The sequence below is a fragment of the Lynx rufus genome, unplaced genomic scaffold (assembly GCF_022079265.1).
Source record: "Lynx rufus isolate CCGP_SWC_20201006 ecotype Redwood Valley unplaced genomic scaffold, mLynRuf1.p SCAF_14, whole genome shotgun sequence".
Taxonomy (NCBI): Eukaryota; Metazoa; Chordata; class Mammalia; order Carnivora; family Felidae; genus Lynx; species Lynx rufus.
In genome coordinates, this window is record NW_025814828.1 from 31,357,327 (window position 1) to 31,377,652 (window position 20,326).

Genomic DNA, 20,326 nt, shown 5'->3' on the forward strand with positions numbered 1-20,326 from the left:
TATGCTACTCAGCAAAATTTTGAAATATTTTGAAGTAATTTTTCAATGCTGTTTCGTGCACTGTAAATGGTTTTATGTATTTTGTGTTCTTAAATTTGAAAATAATGGTGAGTTATAAAACTATTTTTAAACTTCAAGTATTTTTAATTATTTTTTCAATTTATTTTACACTTCTTAGGAATACTGTAATAGACTGCAAAATTATTGTCTTTTCCAATTAAATAATTATAATTTTTACCTATTTTTCTTCCATTACATTGTTTAGAATTTCCAGAACAAGGTGACATTATTTTCTTGGCTTATCTTATTCCTAGCTTTCTGTGAAGCAACATAATGTTTTAAGCCCGTGTTGGGAAATATCTTTCTAGTACTAATTTAAAATAAATTTTAATCCAACATAGATGTAGATTTTTTTTTTTTTTCAACGTTTATTTATTTTTGGGACAGAGAGAGACAGAGCATGAACGGGGGAGGGGCAGAGAGAGAGGGAGACACAGAATCGGAAACAGGCTCCAGGCTCTGAGCCATCAGCCCAGAGCCCGACGCGGGGCTCGAACTCACGGACCGCGAGATCGTGACCTGGCTGAAGTCGGACGCTTAACCGACTGCGCCACCCAGGCGCCCCGATTTTTTTTTAATCTAGTCAAATATCTTTATGCCATCAACCATATTATTATTCAAAGGAGGAAAATGGTTTGATATGTAATTCAACAATTACATTTGTAGCATTAGTATATTTTTTTGCACCCATCAGACAATCAGTAAGTACCTATTCAATAAGTAAATTAAAATGCAGTGCATAAACCTGCACATTCATTTCTGAGAGCTTATTCTCTTTTTTCTTGTGGATAGTTAGAATTGACATTAATGAGGAAAGGGGATGTGCATTTTAATTACTGGCACATATATCCACATTGCCACAGTAAATGTGTATCAATTTATATTTCCATCAATAATCATCATTCAACAAATATTTATTGCACACCTACTAGCTACCTGGCCTTATTCTTGACCTTGGAGTTATAGTAGAAAACTTTCATCCTAATGTAGCACCATGCTGTCTTTTCTTCACATCTTCTTCTTTATACTGGGTATTATCATTTGCTAATGTAAAACACACATGTGACAGAAATCCAGTGTATCTATTTTTTTTTTTTTGTCATTTGTGCTTTTTGATGTCATATCTAAGAAGCTATTACCTAACCTAAGTCATAAAGGTTTTTATGTTTGCTTCTGGGAGTTTTATTATGTTAGCTCTTATGTTTAGGTCTATGATTCATTTTTTTTTTTTTTTTTTTAAGGGAGAGTGAGAGGGAGGCACGGGCAGAAGGAGAGGGAGAGAGGGAATCTTAAGCAGACTCTACACCCAGTGCAGAGCCTGACATGGGCTTGATCTCCCAACTTACCGTGAGATCATTACCTGATCTGAAATCAGGAATTGGGTGATTAACCGACTGAGTCACCCAGGCATCTGTATGATCCATTTTGAATTATTTTTGTGTATGATGTAAGATAAAAGTCTAGTTTCATTCTTTTGCATGCAATGTCCATTTGTTCCAGGAGAATTTATTTAAAATATTATTTTACCCCATTAAATTGCATTGGAACCCTTGTCTAAAATAAAAAATGGGGCGCCTGGGTGGCTCAGTCAGGTAAGCATCCAAATTCAGCTCAGGTCATGATCTCACAGTTCGTGGGTTCGAGCCCTGTGTCTGGTTCTGTGCTGAAGGCTCAGAGCCTGGAGTCTGCTTTGGATTTTGTGTTAACTCTCTCTCTGTCCCTCCTCTGCTCATGCTGTCTCTCTCTGTCTCAAAAATAAATAAACATTAAAAAAATCTTTTTAAAGTGAGACATCGGATTTCAAAAAAATAAAATCAGTTAAACATAAATATAAGTGTTTATCTGTGGAGTTTCAATTCTGTTCCACTGATCTAGATGTCTTATTCCAACAACACAATGTCTTGATTAGCATAGTAATTTTGTAGTAATTTTTGAAATTGGAAAATGTGAGCCCTTCAACATTTTTGGCAAATTTGTGTCCTATGAAGTTCCATACGAATTTTAGAATTACCTTTCCAATTACTACAAAAAAGTCCAGCTTGGATTTTGATAAGGATTGTGAAAAATCTATAAATCACTTTGGGGAGTTTGCCATTTTAACAATATTAAGTCATCTAATCAATGAACATGGGATCTCTTTGCATTTATTTAGGTCTTTAATTTCTTTCAACATTGTTTTGTGGTTTTCAGTATACACATTTCCCACTTCTTTATTAATTTCATTTTTAATATTTTAATGCTATTGTAAATGAGATTTTTAAAAATTTTATTTGCAAATTGTTCATGTTAAGTGTATAAACAATTGATTTTAAATGTTGACCTAGTATTTTGTAAATGGTTTGTTAGTAGATTCCTTAGAATCTTAGAATTTTGTGTCCACCAGAATATGATTTCTGTAAATAAAGAAAATTTTACTTCTTCCTTTCCATTCTGGATTCCTTTTACTGTTTTCCTCCCTGATTTCTACAACCTCCAGTATAATGTTTAGAAGTGGTGAGAACAAACATCTGAACTTGTTCCTTGGTATTAGGAGGAAACATCCATCTTTCACCTTTAAATATGATGTTAGCATTTTTTGGGGGTAGATTTTTTTTTTATCAGGTTGAGGAAGGTACCTTCTATTCCTAGTTGAGAATTTTGATCATGAAAGAAAGTTGGATTTTGTCAAAAAATTTGGCATCTGTTTTGATGATCTCGATTTTACCCTCTATTAATATGGTGCATTATATTGATTGATTTCTGTATGTTAAACCAACCTTACATTCCAGGGATAAATCCCACTTGATCATTTTACTTGGAGTATAATCCTTTTTATATATTGCTGCGTTCAGTTTCCTAAATATTTTCTTGAGGGGTTTTGCATCTGTGTTCACAAGGAATATTGGTCTGTAGTTTCCTTCCTTCAGCTGTCTTTGGTTTTAGTATCAGTAATATTGGCTTCGTAGAATGAGTTGAGAAGTGTTCTCTTCTAATTTTGAAAGAATTTGTGAAGGATTGGATTGTAAATCTTCGTAATATAGTGGTACATTTCTCCATTGAAGTCCTCTGGTCCTGGGCTTTCCTTTGTCATATCTATTTTAAATTACTAATTCATGTATTTGCTTGTTATATACCCATTTAAATTTTTCATTTCTTTTTGAAATTACGGTAACAATCCTTTAATTGATAATTATGTAGTACTTAGAGTTTATAAAGTTCTCTCATATCTAATATCACTTTATTTCCACATGAATCCAATAATACAAGCATTGAGACCTTAGATTTTCCTCCCCCCTCCCCCTTTCTCCAGTCGTACAAGCTGATGCACAGCCAGGCTAAGTGACTTGTTAAGGCTCCCTGCTGTTGAGCTATAGAGCTTGAATAATACAGTGTTATATCCTCAGCCTCCTGACCACTGTACCTTCATGATACCATGTTAGGAATCCAAACATGGTGAAGAATAATACATCTTCCTTTAGCCAATGGACACAAAATTTTTGTATTTAATCTTTAGGTTTTATTAACTTTTTTCCTAGTCATTAGCACTCAAAATCTTCAATTTTATAAAGTTACACTCATCAAAATGTCAATTACTATTTTTATGTGATCTCTTTTCTGTTCCATTTTCTATATTTGTAGGAAGAAATTTGCAGTCACAATTAGTTTCTTCTGGGATTAAATTTATTTGGGGGATAATTTCTAGATACTTAACTAATTATGTCTACAAGGGTATCTATAGAAGCAAATAAAATAAAAACCCACAATACAATGGAAAAAAAGAAAAGAAATTGATATTTGTCAGGATTTTGTAAAGTTTGGGGAAACATTATCGTGAAATAAACATGCATCTGTATAAGACACCTCAAAAAATTAAAGTCTTGTCACTGGAGGTGGCTTGATTTTATCATTTGATTTAATATATCCATCATCCCAGTTCTTAAGCATGAATAGCATTTCTGTATGAGATCAAATCATGGGCAGACTTTAAAAAAGTAATTTTGCATATATTCCTCTTAATGAAAATTTATAGCATCCAGAACAAAAGGAGAGTTTCTCTTGTTTCTAATTCTTCAATTCTTCATTAGTGTTGACTTTTAGATTTCGTTTCCAGACTTCATATGAGTTTCCTCTGACTTAGGTCCCACTTTGGATGGAGCCTCTTGCATGCTCATCTAATTTCCTGTTGTTCATTCTGAAATGACCTGTTATTCCTTTAGTATTTGTGTTATCTCACTTGGGAACTTTGTGATTTGCTCTAATCAGTTCTCTGACTTCCCTTCAGAAAACTAAGACCAGTAAGTTTCCCCTACTTCCCCTGCCCCCTGTTATCTATATCTTAGTAGTTTTCTCTTATACTTCTTCCAGGCAAGTTTCCCTGTTTTTTTTTTTAATTGAGATATAATTGGCATATAACATGTATTAATTTTAGGTGTACAACATAATGATTTGATATGTGTATATGTTGAGAAGTGATCACCACAGTAAGTTTGGTTAACACCTATCACCTCATATAGTTACAGGTTTTTTCCTTGTGATGAGAACTTTTAAGATCTATCTTAGCAACTTTGAAGTATAACAATACAGTATTGTTAATAATAGTCCACATGCTATATATTATATCCCCAGGGCTTATATTGTATGTAACTGGAAGTTTGTATTTTTTGACCACCTTCAGCCACTTAATGGGTGAAAGTGGTCAAATTTTCTGTTTCTTCTAGAGAAGTTTTATCTAAGTTATCTAATTTGTTGGTATACAGTTATTTGTGATGTTCTCTTACTATTTTTATTTTTGTGGGATAAGTAATAATGTTCCTTCTTTTATTTCTGACTTTATTTTAGAATTGAGTCATCTCTCTTTTCATCTTGGTCAGCCTATCTAAAGGTTTTGTCAGTTTGGTTAATATTTTCAAGATTCAATATTTGGTGTAGTTGATTTTCTGTACTGTGTTTGATTCTTTCATATATTTCCACTTCATCCTTTATTATTTACTTCCTTCTGTTTACTTTGGTTTCAATTTGCTTTGTTTTTGCTTTTTCCTTTTTTTTTTTTTATGATGGAAGGTTAGGGTATTGATTTGAGATCTTATTTTTTTATGAAGGTTTTATAGCTCTACATTTCCCTCTAAGCATTGTTTTACCTGTATTAAAGTTTTGATTTGTTGCATTTTCATTTCTGCTCATCAGAGTGTTTTGCAGTTTCTTTTGTAAGTTTTCTCCTTGACCCATTGGTTATTTAGGATGTGTTGTTTAATTTTCACGTATTTGTGAATTTACCAGATTTCCTTGTGTTATTGATTTCTAATATAATCCCATTGTGACTTGGGACTATATATTATTTAAATAAATTTAAATTCATTGAGGCTTGTTTTATTACAATCTATATAGATTATTTCCCTATGTTGAGGTAAACCTAAAACCACTAAGAGAGTTGAAAATGATTGCGTCTGGATTTGTATATGTGTTTAGTGTGTGTATGTGTGCAAGTATATGATGGTGGAGAGAATGGAATGGTAATTTTTTTTTAAATTTTTTTAATGTTTATTCATTCTTGAGACAGAGAGAGACAGAGCATGAACGAGGGAGGGTCAGAGAGAGAGGGAGACACAGAATCTGAAGCAGGCTCCAGGCTCTGAGCTGTCAGCACAGAGCCCGACGCAGGGCTCGAACTCACGGAGTGTGAGATCATGACCTGAGCCGAAGTCGGCCGCTCAACCGACTGAGCCACCCAGGTGCCCCTGGAATGGTAATTTTCAATATAAGCTTTGTGGGATTATTTTTGTTTTATTTTTTTTCAAATCTATACTCTTGTAATTCTGATAAAGATAGTAACTCACAATAAAAACTAACAAAATCCTTTTTGTGACAAGTTAATATTTTAAAGCATCATGTCTTTGTCCTACCCAATGCCTGCATCTTGTATGTACACAGAAATATGCAAACACACAGGCACACACACACACACACAGACACAGACACACACCTACACACAGATATTCTTCAATAAGAAACTAAGGAAAAGAAGAGAAAGAAACTACTTTGTGCAGTAATCTGTACACTTTTAAGTATGTTAAGATAAATTTATATATTTTCTGAGTAAGTCTATATCATGATTTTATATTTTTATTAGTGGAAATACATACAGTGTTTTTAATATCATCATTCATCCACAAAAGCATTTTAAGTTAAGGGTCACTAAAAATTAGAGAAAGATATAATCCAATTTAAGTTTGTTACATGACGTTTTGGGATGATGCATATGCAATTTGGTATTTTCGTTTATTGAGTTCAGTTTGCTATTTAACACTGCCAACAATTAAAAACTTATTAATCTATTTTTTTTTTAAATAACATTTGTTTTTGAGAGAGAGAGAGAGTAAGAGAGAGAGAGTGAGACAGTGTGAGCAGGGGAGGGGCAGAGAAAGAGGGAGACACAGAATCTGAAGCAGGCTCCAGGCTCTGAGATATTAGCACAGAGCCCAACATGGGGCTTGAACCCATGGACTGTGAGATCATGACCTGAGCCAAAGTCAGATGCTTAACCCACTGAGCCACCCAGGCACCCCGTTATTAATCTGTTTCTAATGTTTAGATTGTGGCTCTTCTAGGATTCCAAAAATTTATTGTAAAACTAAAATAAATTATATGTACTTAGTTCTTTAGTGTGCCACACATTCCTTAAGATTTTGAATTGTTCTGCCTTTACTGGGTATTTTAAAGGGGGATTTACTTAGTGTATTGTAATGAAATTCAGTGTACCACTGAGAAGAACATAAAAAAACCCTGCAGAGTCGGTATACCCTATGAGATTTTGTTCCATAAATTTGTGCCAGTGAGGCACATTGATTATCTGGTTCCTAATCATTTCAGATATTCTCCACTATAGCTAGCTGTAAGTTATCTTTGTGTCTGCTTGTGTGTGCGTGTGTGTGTGTGTGTGTGTGCGCGTGTGTGTGTGTGTGTGTGTGCAGATGTAAATAGTCAATGGATGCTCTGTTGGTTGACCTGTGTAGCAGGCAAATGTAAAACCAGCAATCAGGGGCTTGATTTCATTCTAGTTGTATCTGTTCTGTGCCTATACCGCACCAGATTTTGGTACAGTTAACAGTGCTGGGGGGCAATTATAGGTGCATTTGGCATCTTTGACTGGAATGGCTTATTTAGACTGTCATTCGAGACCCTTCTTTCGTTGCGGTCCAGTCATGTGTCTTCTGGGCCAATGTGTAGAGTTGTGTTCCCTTATGTGGTAGTCACTAGCCATTTAATTACATGGGTATTTAAATTAAATTTTAATTAAAGTTAGATCAAATTAAAAATTTATTAACTCAGCCAAAATAACCACATTTCAAGTTCTCAGGATCCGCACATGGCTATTGGACAGTGTAGAACTTTTCCATCTTCTCAGAAGGTTGTATGTGATAGCACTGGTGTAGATCTTTCCTGGTTTTTACTCTTACGTTTCCTGACGTGACAGCCCAGGTTCTCGTCTCTGGAACAGGCTAATCTATAGTGGCTTGGTTGCTCTGAAGCTCTCATTTGTCCTGCTCTATATTTGCCCTAAAACTCTTGAAAATGAGGGAGAATTGTTCAGTTTTTTCACTGTTTTCTTCTTTCCACCAACCTTTGTCTTTTGAGGATATGCCACCTTTGGGTAAACTTTCATAGTGGTTATTCTGGATTTACAATCATTGTTACAGGAAGCTAGGATGATCTTTTCAGGATTAAAAGAAAGGACATTTGAGGAAGATGATGGTGTAGGAGAACGCTGGGCTCACCACGTCTAGCTGATTGCTTAGATTCCACCCACATCTGCCTCAATAACCCAGAAAACTGCCAGAAGACTAGCAGAACAGACTCTCCAGAGCCAAGGATAGACAAGAGGCCCACGGAAGAGGGTAGGAAGGGCAGAGAGGCGGTGTGTGCTACACAGACTGACGGGAGGGAGCCAGGGTGGTGGAGGGACAGCCTGCCCAGCAAGGCAGAGCCCCCAAGTCTGGCTTGCAAAAGCAGAGGGGCTGGACTGCATGAGTTATGGCACCCAGCGGGACTTAACATCTGGAGTGTTGAAAGTCAACAACTCTGCTCTCGGGGAGCGGGGAGGGTGACAGAACACTGGGAGGGAGAGTTGTTGAGCCTGGGAAGACAGAGCTCAGCTTGGCAGGGGAACAAAGGTGCTGTACAGCACCATCTCCCTCTCCCATCTTCCAGCCATAATCCCTAAGGGAACCAGTTCCCATCACCGAACTTGCTTGCACCATGCAAACACCCAACACTGTTTCTGTGGATCCATCCCTCTGATGGGTCTACCTCCTTCCTGGTGCTGCAGGGCCCCTCCCACAGGGGACCACCTATGGAAAGCAAGCTATGCCTGCCCTTCCCGCCGCTGTGCACTTTGTGGATCCACCCCGGCTAATACGACAGTTCCAATTGAAGCAGCACCACAAGTCTGGCAGTGTGCAAGGAGCCCAGACAAGGGCCACACCACTCCACAGTGAGTCCTGCTCCTGAGAGAGGGAAGATAAGGTACATACCAGTCTGACTGTGGCCCTATCGGTGGGCTAGAGACAGACATCAGGTCTGACTGCAGCCCCACCCACCAACACAAGTTACCCCATACAGCACAGGGGAAGTGCCCTGCAGTTGGGAGCCACCCAGGGGACTACCCAAAATGATGAAATGGAGGAATTCTTCTCGAAAGAAACTCCAGGAAGTAGCGACAGCTAATGAATTGATCAAAAAACATTTAAGCAATATAACGGAACAAGAATTTAGAATAATAGTCATAAAATTAATCGATGGGCTTGAAAAAAGCATAGAGGACAGCAGATAATCTATTGCTACAGAGATCAAGGGATTAAAAAATAGTCATTAGGAGGGAAAAATGCTATAAATGAGGTGCAAAATCAAATGGAGGCAGCCATAGCACGGATTGAAGAGGCAGAGGAGAGAATAGGTGAATTAGAAGAAAAATTATGGAAAAAGAGGAATTTGAGAAAAAGATTAAAAAATCCAGGAGATGAGGGGAGAATTAGAGAACTAAATAATGCAATCAAACGGAACAATATCTGTATCATAGGAATTTCAGAAGAAGAAGAGAGAGAGAAAGAGGCTGAAGGTGTACTTGAACAAGTCATAGCTGAGAACTTCCCTGATCTGGGGAAGGAAAAAGGTATTGGAATCTAAGAGGCACAGAGAACTCCCTTCAGACGTAACTTGAATCGATCTTCTGCATGACATATCATAGTGAAACTGGCAAAATACAAGGATGAAGAGAAAATTCTGAAAGTAGCTAGGGATTAACAGGCTCTAACTTACAAAGGGAGACCAATAAGACTAGTGGCAGACCTCTCTACTGAAACTTGGCAGACCAGAAAGGAATGGCAGGAAATCTTCAATGTGATGAACAGAAAAAAATGCAGCCGAGATTCCTTTATCCAGCAAGTCTGTCATTCAGAATAGAAGGAGAGATAAAGGTCTTCCCAAACAAAAACTGAAGGAATTCATCACCACTAAACCGGCCCTACAAGAGATCCTAAGGGGGATTCTGTGAGTGAAATGTTGCAAGGACCACAAAGTACCAGAGACATCACTACAAGCATGAAACCTACAGATACATAATGACTCTAAACCCATATCTTTCAATAATAACACTGAATGTAAATGGACTAAATGCTCCAACCAAAAGACATAGGGTATCAGAATGGATAAAAAAACAAGACCCATCTATCTGCTGTCTACAAGAGACTCATTTTAGACCTGAGGACACCTTCAGATTGAAAGTGAGGGGATGGAGAACTCTCTCTCATGCTAATGGAAATTAAAAGAAAGCTGGAGTAGCCATACTTCTATCAGACAAACTAGACTTCAATTAAAGGCTGTAACAAGAGATGAAGAAGGGCATTGTATAACTGTTACAGGGTCTATCCATCAGGAAGAGCTAACAATCATAAATGTCTATGCGCCGAATATGGGAGTCCCCAAATATATAAAACAACCACAAACATAAGCAACCTTATTGATAAGAATGTGGTAATTGCAGGGGACTTTAATACTCCACTTACAGCAGTGGATAGATCATCTAGACATAGGATCAATAAAGAAACAAGGGCCCTGAATGATACATTGGATCAGATGGACTTGACAGATATATTTAGAACTCTGCATCCCAAAGCAACAGAATATACTTTCTTCTTGAGTGCACATGGAGCATTCTCCAAGATAGATCACATACTGGGTCACAAAATAGCCCTTCATAAGTATAAAAGTATTGATATCATACCCTGCAGCCTTTCAGACCACAATGCTATGAAACTTGAAATCAACCACAGGAAAAAGTCTGGAAAACCTCCAAAAGCATGGAGGTTAAAGAACACCCTACTAAAGAATGAATGGGTCAACCAGGCAATTAGAGAAGAAATTAAAAAATATATGGAAACAAACGAAAATGAAAATACAACAATCCAAATGCTTTGGGATGCAGCGAAGGCAGTCCTGAGAGGAAAATACATTGCAATCCAGGCCTATCTCAAGAAACAAGAAAAATCCCAAATGCAAAATCTAACAGCACACCTAAAGGAAATAGAAGCAGAACAGCAAAGAAACCCCAAACCCAGCAGAAGAAGAGAAATAATAAAGATCAGAGCAGAAATAAGCAATATAGAATCTAGAAAAAACTGTAGAGCAGATCAATGAAACCAAGAGTTGTTTTTTTGAAAAAATAATCAAAATTGATAAACCTGTAGCCAGGCTTCTCAAAAAGAAAAGGGGGATAACCCAAACAGATAAAATCATGAATGAAAATGGAATTATTACAACCAATCCCTCAGAGATACAAGCAATTATCAGGGAATACTATGAAAAATTATATGCCAACAAACTGGACAACCTGGAAGAAATGGACAAATTCCTAAACACCCACACACTTCCAAAACTCAATCAGGAGGAAATAGAAAGCTTGAACAGACCCATAACCAGCGAAGAAATTGAATCAGTCATCAAAAATCTCCCAACAAATAAGAGTCCAGGACCAGATGGCTTCCCAGGGGAGTTCTACCAGACGTTTAAAGCAGAGATAATACCTATCCTTCTCAAGCTATTCCAAAACATAGAAAGGGAAGGAAAACTTCCAGACTCATTCTATGAAGCCAGTATTACTTTGATTCCTAAACCAGACAGAGACCCAGTAAAGAAAGAGAACTACAGGCCAATATACCTGATGAATATCGATGCAAAAATTCTCAATAAGATACTAGCAAATCGAATTCAACAGCATATAAAAAGAATTATTCACCATGATCAAGTGGGATTCATTCCTGGGATGCAGGGCTAGTTCAACATTCGCAAATCAATCAACGTGATACATCACAAGAATAAAAGAAAAGATAAGAACCGTATGATCCTGTCAATCGATGCAGAAAAAGCATCTGACAAAATTCAGCATCCTTTCTTAATAAAAACCCTCAAGACAGTCAGGATACAAGGAACATACTTAAACGTCATCAAAGCCATTTATGAAAAGCCCACAGCTAACATCATCCTCGATGGGGAAAAACTGAGCTTTCCCCCTGAGATCAGGAACACGACAGGGATGTCCACTCTCACCGCTGTTGTTTAACATACTGTTGAAAGTTCTAGCATCAGCAATCAGACAAGAAAAAAGGAAATCAAAGGCATCAAAATTGGCCAAGATGGAGCCAAGCTTTTACTTTTTGCAGCTGACAGGATATTATACATGGAAAACCCGATAGACTCCATCAAAAGTCTACTAGAACTGATACATGAATTCAGCAAAGTCGCAGGATACAAAATCAATGTACAGAAATCAGTTGCATTTTTATACCCTATAATGAAGCAACAGAAACACAAATTAAGAAACTGATCACCTTCACAATTGCACCAAGAAGCATAACATGGCTAGGAATAAACCTAACCAAAGATGTAAAAGGTCTGTGTGGTGAAAACTATAGAAAGCTTATGAAGGAAATTGAAGAAGATATAAAGAAATGGAAAAACATTCCCTGCTCATGGATTTGAAGAATAAATATTGTTAAAATGGCAATACTACCCAAAGCTATCTACACATTCAATGCAATCCCAATCAAAATTGCACCAGCATTCTTCTCAAAGGTAGAATAAGCAATCCTAAAATTTGTATGGAACCACCAAAGACTCCGAATAGCCAAAGTAATTTTGAAGAAGAAGACCAAAGCAGGAGGCATTACAATCCCAGACTTTAGCCTCTACTACAAAGCTGGAATCATCAAGACAGCATGGTATTGGCACAAAAACAGTCACATAGACCAATGGAATGGAATAGAGCCTCCAGAATTGGATCCACAGAAGTATGGCCAACTCATCTTTGACAAAGCAGGAAAGAACATCCAATGGAAAAGACAGTCTCTTTAACAAATGGTGCTGGGAGAACTGGACAGCAACATGCAGAAGGATGAAACTAGACCACTTTCTTATACCATTCACAACAATAAAGTCAAAGTGGATAAAGGACCTGAATGTGAGACAGGAAACCATCAAAACCCTAGAGGAGAAAGCAGGAAAAAACCTCTGACCTCAGCCGCAGCAATTTATTTGACACATCTCCAAAGGCAAGGGAATTAAAAGCAAAAATGAACTATTGGGACCTCATGAAGATAAAAAGCTTCTGCACTGCAACAGAAACAATCAGCAAAACTAAAAGGCAACCAACGGAATGGGAAAAGATATTTGCAAATGACATATCAGACAAAGGGCTAGTATCCAAAATGTATAAAGAACTCACGAAACTCCACACCCGAAAAACAAATAATCCAGTGAAGAAATGGGCAGAAAACATGAATAGACACTTCTCTAAAGAAGACATTCATATGGCCAACAGGCACATGAAAAGATGCTCAACGTCGCTCCTCATCAGGGAAATACAAATCAAAACCACACTCAGGTACCACCTCCCGCCAGTCAGAGTGGCTAAAATGAACATCAGGAGACTATTGATACTGGAGTGGATGTGGAGAAACGGGAACCCTCTTGCACTGTTGGTGGGAATGCAAACTGGTGGGGCCACTCTGGAAAATAGTGTGGAGTTTCCTCAAAAAATTAAAAACAGATCTACCCTATGACCCAGCAGTAGTACTGCTAGGAATTTACCCAATGGGTACAGGAGTGCTGATGCATAGGGGCACATATTCCCCAAAGTTTATAGCAGCACTTTCAACAATAGTCTAATTATGGAAAGAGCCTAAATGTCCATCAACTGACGAACGGATAAAGAAGATGTGGTTTATATATACAATGGAATACTACGTGGCAATTAAAAAGAATGAAATATGGCTTTTGGTAGCAACGTGGTTGGAACTGGAACATGTTATGCTAAGTGAAATAAGTCATACAGAGAAAGACAGATACCATATGTTTTCACTATTATGTGTATCCTGAGAATCTTATCAGAAGATTGTGGGGGAGGGGAAGGAAAAAAAGTTAGGGAGGGAGGTAAACCATAAAGACTCTTAATAACTGAGAACAATCTGAGCGTTGTTGGGGGGTGGGAGGGAGGTGAAGGTAGGTGATGGGCATTGAGGAGGGCACATGTTGGGATGAGCACTGTGTGTTGTATGGCAACCAATGTGACAATAAATTTCATATTAAAAATAAAAGGGGACATTTGACTGACACCTGCCCATTTTCTATTCATAAGCATTGTTTTCTACCAACACTGGTTGGGGGACTGAAATCTTCTTCAGAATATCATTTTTTAATTTGAGTTACTCCTCTGTTTGAACAACAACATCCATGAAAGTGCTTCAGTGGCACACGTCACAATCCCTCTTCATTAGATACCTCAGTGGTTTCATAATGATAGCCCTCAGTTTCTTTTCTCTCTCTGTGTCACTGAGTTTCTGTGTAAGGTAGATAAATCTTGAATTCTTAACAGTTTTGTTGAGAGATTAAGACTTAATGTGGATGGAGAAATCATCGAACCTCTGAATTTTGTATTCAGAATAATTACAGTGCTATCTTGGATATAAACTCATTTTATGTAAATTGTCCGTGAAGATGTGAGGTATGAGAGGGCAAGTCCAGCATATCTTCCCACGTACATGCAATTGGCAGTTACAGAAGGCAGGGAATGACTGTCAGCTTGTGAATTCAGCACACAACACATATACTGGTGGAGTTTTGTATGTTGAACTACCTTTGCACTCTTGGGGTAAACCCCACTTTGTCATGGTATGTAATGGTTGTAACATGCTGAATACAATCCTTAAGAGAATACTAGCAAACTAAACCTATCACCATGTTATACCCTTTGACTGTTTTCCAGAGTTCTAACCAAGTTTGTCCTGTAAACCTTTGCTTGTATTTCAATGTTTCTGTGGAGGGATGGGCATTTGGAGTTTGCTTTCCATTTTTTGGCAGATATGATCCTCTCCTTTCCTGATGTGAACCCTAAACATCAAGATGAACTCTTTTTTTTTCCTCTTTGATGCAAAGTTATATTTCTATCATGGCTGGGCCACAGAGTCTTCATTTTAAAATGGGAGACTCGCTCTTTATAATTGCCAAGATGTTCTGAATCTCTAAGTGTTCATTCTTCTTCTATGACTCATTAGCTGTCTATATTATTAGTCCATTTTAGATTTTGAAGCCCGATGTATTAAAACCAGAGCTAAGGAATTAGCCTTAGCTTCTTTTCATTTCATTTGTTTTAAAAATTATGATGCACTAAAAGTCTCTTTCTGTTATATGAACATCGACAAATTGTACAGTAGAATAGCAAATAGAAAAATCAATATAGAGAACACTTGTATAACCTCCTGTAAATTTTTCTTTTACTTATTTGCAGTCAACCTTTCCCCCAACTCCACTTCATGACAAAAAATGGTCTCATTTTGTTTGTATAATTTTGCCTTTTTCACTCATATATCATATTAAATGAAGTCATAGGATATATTGCCTTTTCAGTCTGGCTTCTCTTACTTAGAATAATACATATCATATTCATCCATATTATTACGTGTAACACTAATACGTTACATTTCATTGTTGAAAAGTATTCTTTTGTGTGGATTTACCAAAGTTTTATTGTCTATTCGTGATCTGGAGGGAATTTGGTTTGTTTTCAGGTTTTAGTAATAGTAAAGCCACTATAAAATTTACATTCAGGTGTTCATTTCTCTTTGGTAAACACCTAGGATGAGGAATTGTGGGCCTTATATTAAGCGCATATTAATTTTCTGAGAAAATGGAAAACTGTTTTACAAAATGACTATGAAATTGTGCATTCCTATCAACAATGTGTAATATTTTAGGTGGTCACATCTTCATCACCACTTGGTAATGTCATTTTGTTTAAGCCATTGTGATAGGTGTGATGGGTGTTCTGTCCTCTGAATTAACTTGCATTTCCCTAATGTGTGATGATGTTAAATGTCTTTTCTTGTGACAATATGTCATATGTGTATTTTCTCAGTTGTCTTTTCACATCATTTACTTAGTTTTATTAGGAAGTTTGATTTTTATTGGTTTTTATGTGTTCTTTTATATATTTTGAATACAAATTGGATTTTTTTTTCATCCAAAATGTGTTTTTGGCTTCTAATTTTATTTTTTTAAGCATTATCTTTAACAGAACACTTGTTTTAGTTTTATTTTAGGACATTTAATTGTATTTTTTTGTAGATTATCTTTTTGGTATTACATTTAAGATATCTTTGCCTAACCAAGGATTACAAAGGTTTTTCTTCTACGTGGTTTATAGTTTTAGGTTTTATATTTAAGTCTTTGGTCTATTTTGAATTAATAGGAATTATTTTTAAAATTTATTTCTTATTTTCAAGAATTATTTTTGGGCTTATGAAAAATAAACCAAGTCTTTGAAAAAAATGCAGTTTCAACATCACAAGATAAATTTCTCTCTGAAACTGTTTTTTTTTTATGTTCAACATCACTCATCATCAGGGAAATACAAATCAAAATCATGATGAAACACTACCTTACATCTGTCAGAAAGGCTGAAATTAATAACACAAGAAACAGCAGGTATTTGCGAGGATGTGGAGAAAGAGAAACACTCGTGCACTGTTAGTAGAAATGCAAACTGGTACAGCCACTCTGGAGAACAGTATGGAGGTTCTGCAAAAACTAAAAGTAGAACTACTCTACAATTCAGCAATTGCACTCTTAGTTGTTTACCCAAAGCATACAAAAATACAGATTCAGAAGGATGCTTGCACTCCATTGTTTATAGCAGCATTATCAACAATAATCAAACTAGAGAGAGAGCCCATGTTCATTAACTGATGAATGGATAAAGAAGAACTGATGAATGGATTGTGTGTGTATACACAATGGAATATTACTCAGTCATCAAAGAATGAAACCTTTCATTTGCAATGACATGGTTGGAGCTAAAACGTATTATGCTAAGTGAAATAAATCAGCCAGGAAAGACAAATGCCATATGATTTCACTTACATGTGGAATTTAAGGAACAAAACAGATGAACATAGGGGAAGGAAATAAAAACAAGAGAGGGAAGCAAACCATAAGAGACTCTTAACTGTAGAGAACAAACTGAGGGTTGCTGGAGGGGAGGTGGGCGGGGGGATGAGCTAAATGGGTGATGGGTATTAAGGAGGGACCTTGTTATGATGAACACTGGGTGTTATATTTAAGTGATGAATCACTAAATTCTACTCCTGAAACCAATGTTACACTATATGTTATCTAACTAGAATTTAAATAAAAACTTGAAACAACAAAAAATAAAAATGTTTGAAACCTAAAAAAAAGGAGTCTTTTTTTTAACTGCTGTTTTGCTAAATCCGTAGTATCTCATTATAGCTCCATAACTTACTCATCTTGCAGAACTGAAACTTGGTTCCTCTTGACCAACATGTCCCCATATCTCTCTCCCTCTCAATAGCCCCTATGTACAGCATTCTATTTTCTGTTTCTATGACTTTGACTGTTTTTGATTCCACATATAAGTGAAATCATATATTATTTGTCTTTCTGTGTCTAGTTTATATCACTTAGCATAATGTCCTTCAGGTTCATCCATATTGTTGCGAATGGCAGGATTTCCTTCTATTTTCAAAGCTGAAAAACATTCCATTGTATGTATACACCACATTTTCTTTATTCATTCATCCTTTGATGGTCATTTAGGTTATTTCCATGTCTTGACTTCTGTGAATAATGCTGCAATGAACCTAGGAGTGCAGGTGTCTCTTTGAGATCCTGATTTCAGTTCTTTTGGATAAATACCCAGAAGTGGGATTGCTGAGTAATATGGTAGCTCTGGTAACAATATTGTACTTCATAATTAAATTTACTAAGAGGGTAGATCCTAAATGTTCTCACAATGAGGAGGGGAGGTGAGAAAGGTAAAGTATATGAGGTGATGGCTATGTTTTAATTAGCTTGATTGTGGTGTTATTTCATTATATGTCTATCAAATCATCGAGTTGTACACTTTAAATATATACAATAAAAATAGTACCACAGATTTCTTATAGCACAAATAATCACAGGTGTAATGTATTTTTTTTTTGTCTGTCAGGTGGCAACGTATGACTTTTGCATTCAAGTTCAAATTAATTTCTTTGAGGCTTCAGAACTTTACACTAAATGTTGTTTGTCAAAATCTCCTATGATTCCGAAGACAACACCACTTATTCGACCATGCTATGTTCAAGCTACTGGTATGTACTGTGAAACAGTTGGTGTGCATATATCAAATATTGACACTTGAGCAGCTAAAAGCTTTTAAAAATCAGATTATGATGTTTACTTTTTAAAAAAAGAAATATTAGAAAGTACAATTATCATATGATTCCTGTGTGTGTGACTTAAATTGTGAGTCTGTGAGATTGAATTTTGAGAAACAGTATAACAAAACCTATGTGAGTTTGCTTCTAGCTGAGTCACAGAAACTGTATCAGGTGAGTTTTGTGCAAAGAAAACTTGATTTGCATCAAATAAGGAGATCCAGGGGCATGGTTTCCAAAGCTGTGACTCCCTGAGAGAAGGTGAAGGGATACCTTTGGTTTAGGGTTAGGATGAATATTTAGATAGGTAAGTCTTCTCATTTTATGTAGAGGCGGGCATAAGGCCTTCCATGTGCTTTAAGGAAACATGCCTATGTATACATTGTATGTTATGCAAATGAGCCCGAGGTTCTTTCTTGGGTGGAGATTTTAGTATGATGATGAGATAAAGGTAATGGTAGGTCATTCCAGAGGTCACTTGATGTTTTGCCTAGGCATGAATTGTAGGTTTTGCTCAAAAGGTCTGTGTGGTCTTGGGCTGGTAGGAGGTCTGGTCAGGGCAACCTGCAGGGTGGTTTCCAGATTCATTTGCCTGAGTTAAGAGGTAAGGCAGAAAGAAGATCTTAAGGAAAAAATGTAAGGCAAAAATTAGTGAGTTCAAGCAGGTGGGTAGTAAATGTCAGGTCTAGCTGGTGACAGAAGCATAATAATCTCAGATTAGTGACTGTTGCTTAAAAATATAGGTTATAATTAAAAACAAAAATGAGTTTAGTTACTTGTGTGGGTACTTTTTAAATGATTAAATTAAAATATAAATTATTAAAATATACTAGATATATAATGCACTGATAGAAATTTTATTTAAGAAATCCCCACCCCCCAAAGGAATAGGTTACTAAAGGACTAAGCATATGTATAAAAGGAGAAGTAAAAAAGTAAGTAAGTAAGTAAGTAAGTAAATAAATAAATGTAAGTATATTAAATTTTTTTTGTATTATTTACTTATTTTCTCCAAATATTCAAATATAAAACCATTGTGCTCTGTAAACCCTACTTTTGGCAAGCTTTGGTGGTTTTGCATTTTATTACATGTGTTTAAGTATTTTTCATGAAAAGTTTAGTCTATGCTATATTATGCAATATTTTGTTTTTTAATTCTGACATTAAGTTGTCAATAATAATAAAATAGTGCTCAGTTGATAATTACACTTGGCATCTAGTGAGAGAAGCCTCATTAAAGTAGCATATACAATGCAGAGATTTATTTCATTCCTTTTTAAAATACAGAATTAGGGGGCGCCTGGGTGGCTCAGTTGGTTAAGCATCCAATTTCGGCTTAGGTCATGATCTCGCGGTTCGTGAGTTCAGGCCCCGCATCGGGCTCTGTGCTGACAGCTCAGAGCCTGGAGCCTGTTTCAGATTCTGTGTCTCCCTCTCTCTCTCTGAACACCGCCCCCTGCTCCCCCGTTCATGCTCTGTCTCTCTGTCTCAAAAATAAATAAATGTTAAAAAAAATTTAAAAAATAAAATAAAATACAGAATTAGAAAGTCTGCAGCTGGTAGGGAGCCTCTGTGGAGTTTTCTCCCTTGTTTTAAGATATCTTTTTTGGGAAAAAATCATTGTCTAATTTTGTTCTCCTAATTAGGTAAATTATTTTCATGAAAGATAAAATTTACCTACTTGACAAATAAAAATTAATGTACCATCATTATGGAAAATTGGAAAGTGTTAGAAACACAGAAATGTCATCTAGTATGTGAATATTTAGAGCATAGTATTATTAATATGTTGGTATTTTACTCTTCTTTTGTTACATGCCTTTATTATTTTATTTTTTGACATAGTTGTGATCTTCCTGCCTGTGTTCAGTTGAAATCTCTTCATTCTTAATAGAGATTTTTATTTAGGGGAGCCTGGGTGTCTCATTCGGTTGAGTGTCCTACTTCAGCTCAGGTCATGATCTCATGGTCTGTGAGTTCGAGCCCCGCCTCGAGCTCTGTGCTGACAGCTTGGAGCCTGGAGCCTGCTTCAGATTCTGTCTCCCTCTCTCTCTGCCTCTTCCCTGCTCAGGCTGTGTTTCTCTCTCTCTCTCTCAAAAATGAATAAATGTTAAAAAAAAAAAAAACCAATTTAAAGAGGTGCCTGAGTGGCTCAGTTAGTTGAGTGTCCGACTTCAGCTCAGGTCATAATCTCGCATTCCGTGACTTTGAGCCCTGTGTCGGGCTCTCTGCTGACCACTCAGAGCCTGGAGCCTGCTTCAGATTCTGTGTCTCCCTCTGTCTCTGCCCTTCCCCTGCTTGTGCTCTATCTCTCTCACTCTCAAAATAAACATTAAAAAAATTAAAAAAAGAAACTTTTACTTAGATGTTATACACTCTTATTAATTGTATAAATTAACACTGATAGCTATTATAGAATATTTCATCCTGTAAGTATCTCTTATAGGTTATATAAGCATAATTCTAAGCATTTAGGTTGTTTTTTTTTTAAATTTTCTTATTCATATAAATATTGTAGTAGTGAA

General features: G+C 36.4%; 1 protein-coding gene across 1 annotated transcript in view; it reads left to right on the forward strand.

Moving 5' to 3' along the window:
• Nucleotides 1-20,326, forward strand: part of CFAP47 (cilia and flagella associated protein 47) — a 544,467-nt gene that overhangs the window by 96,013 nt on the left and 428,128 nt on the right. Inside the window, exon 22 of the mRNA XM_047075775.1 lies at nucleotides 17,594-17,735. Coding sequence (XP_046931731.1) covers nucleotides 17,594-17,735 — 142 coding nt within the window. The remainder of the gene's footprint in view (nucleotides 1-17,593; nucleotides 17,736-20,326) is intronic.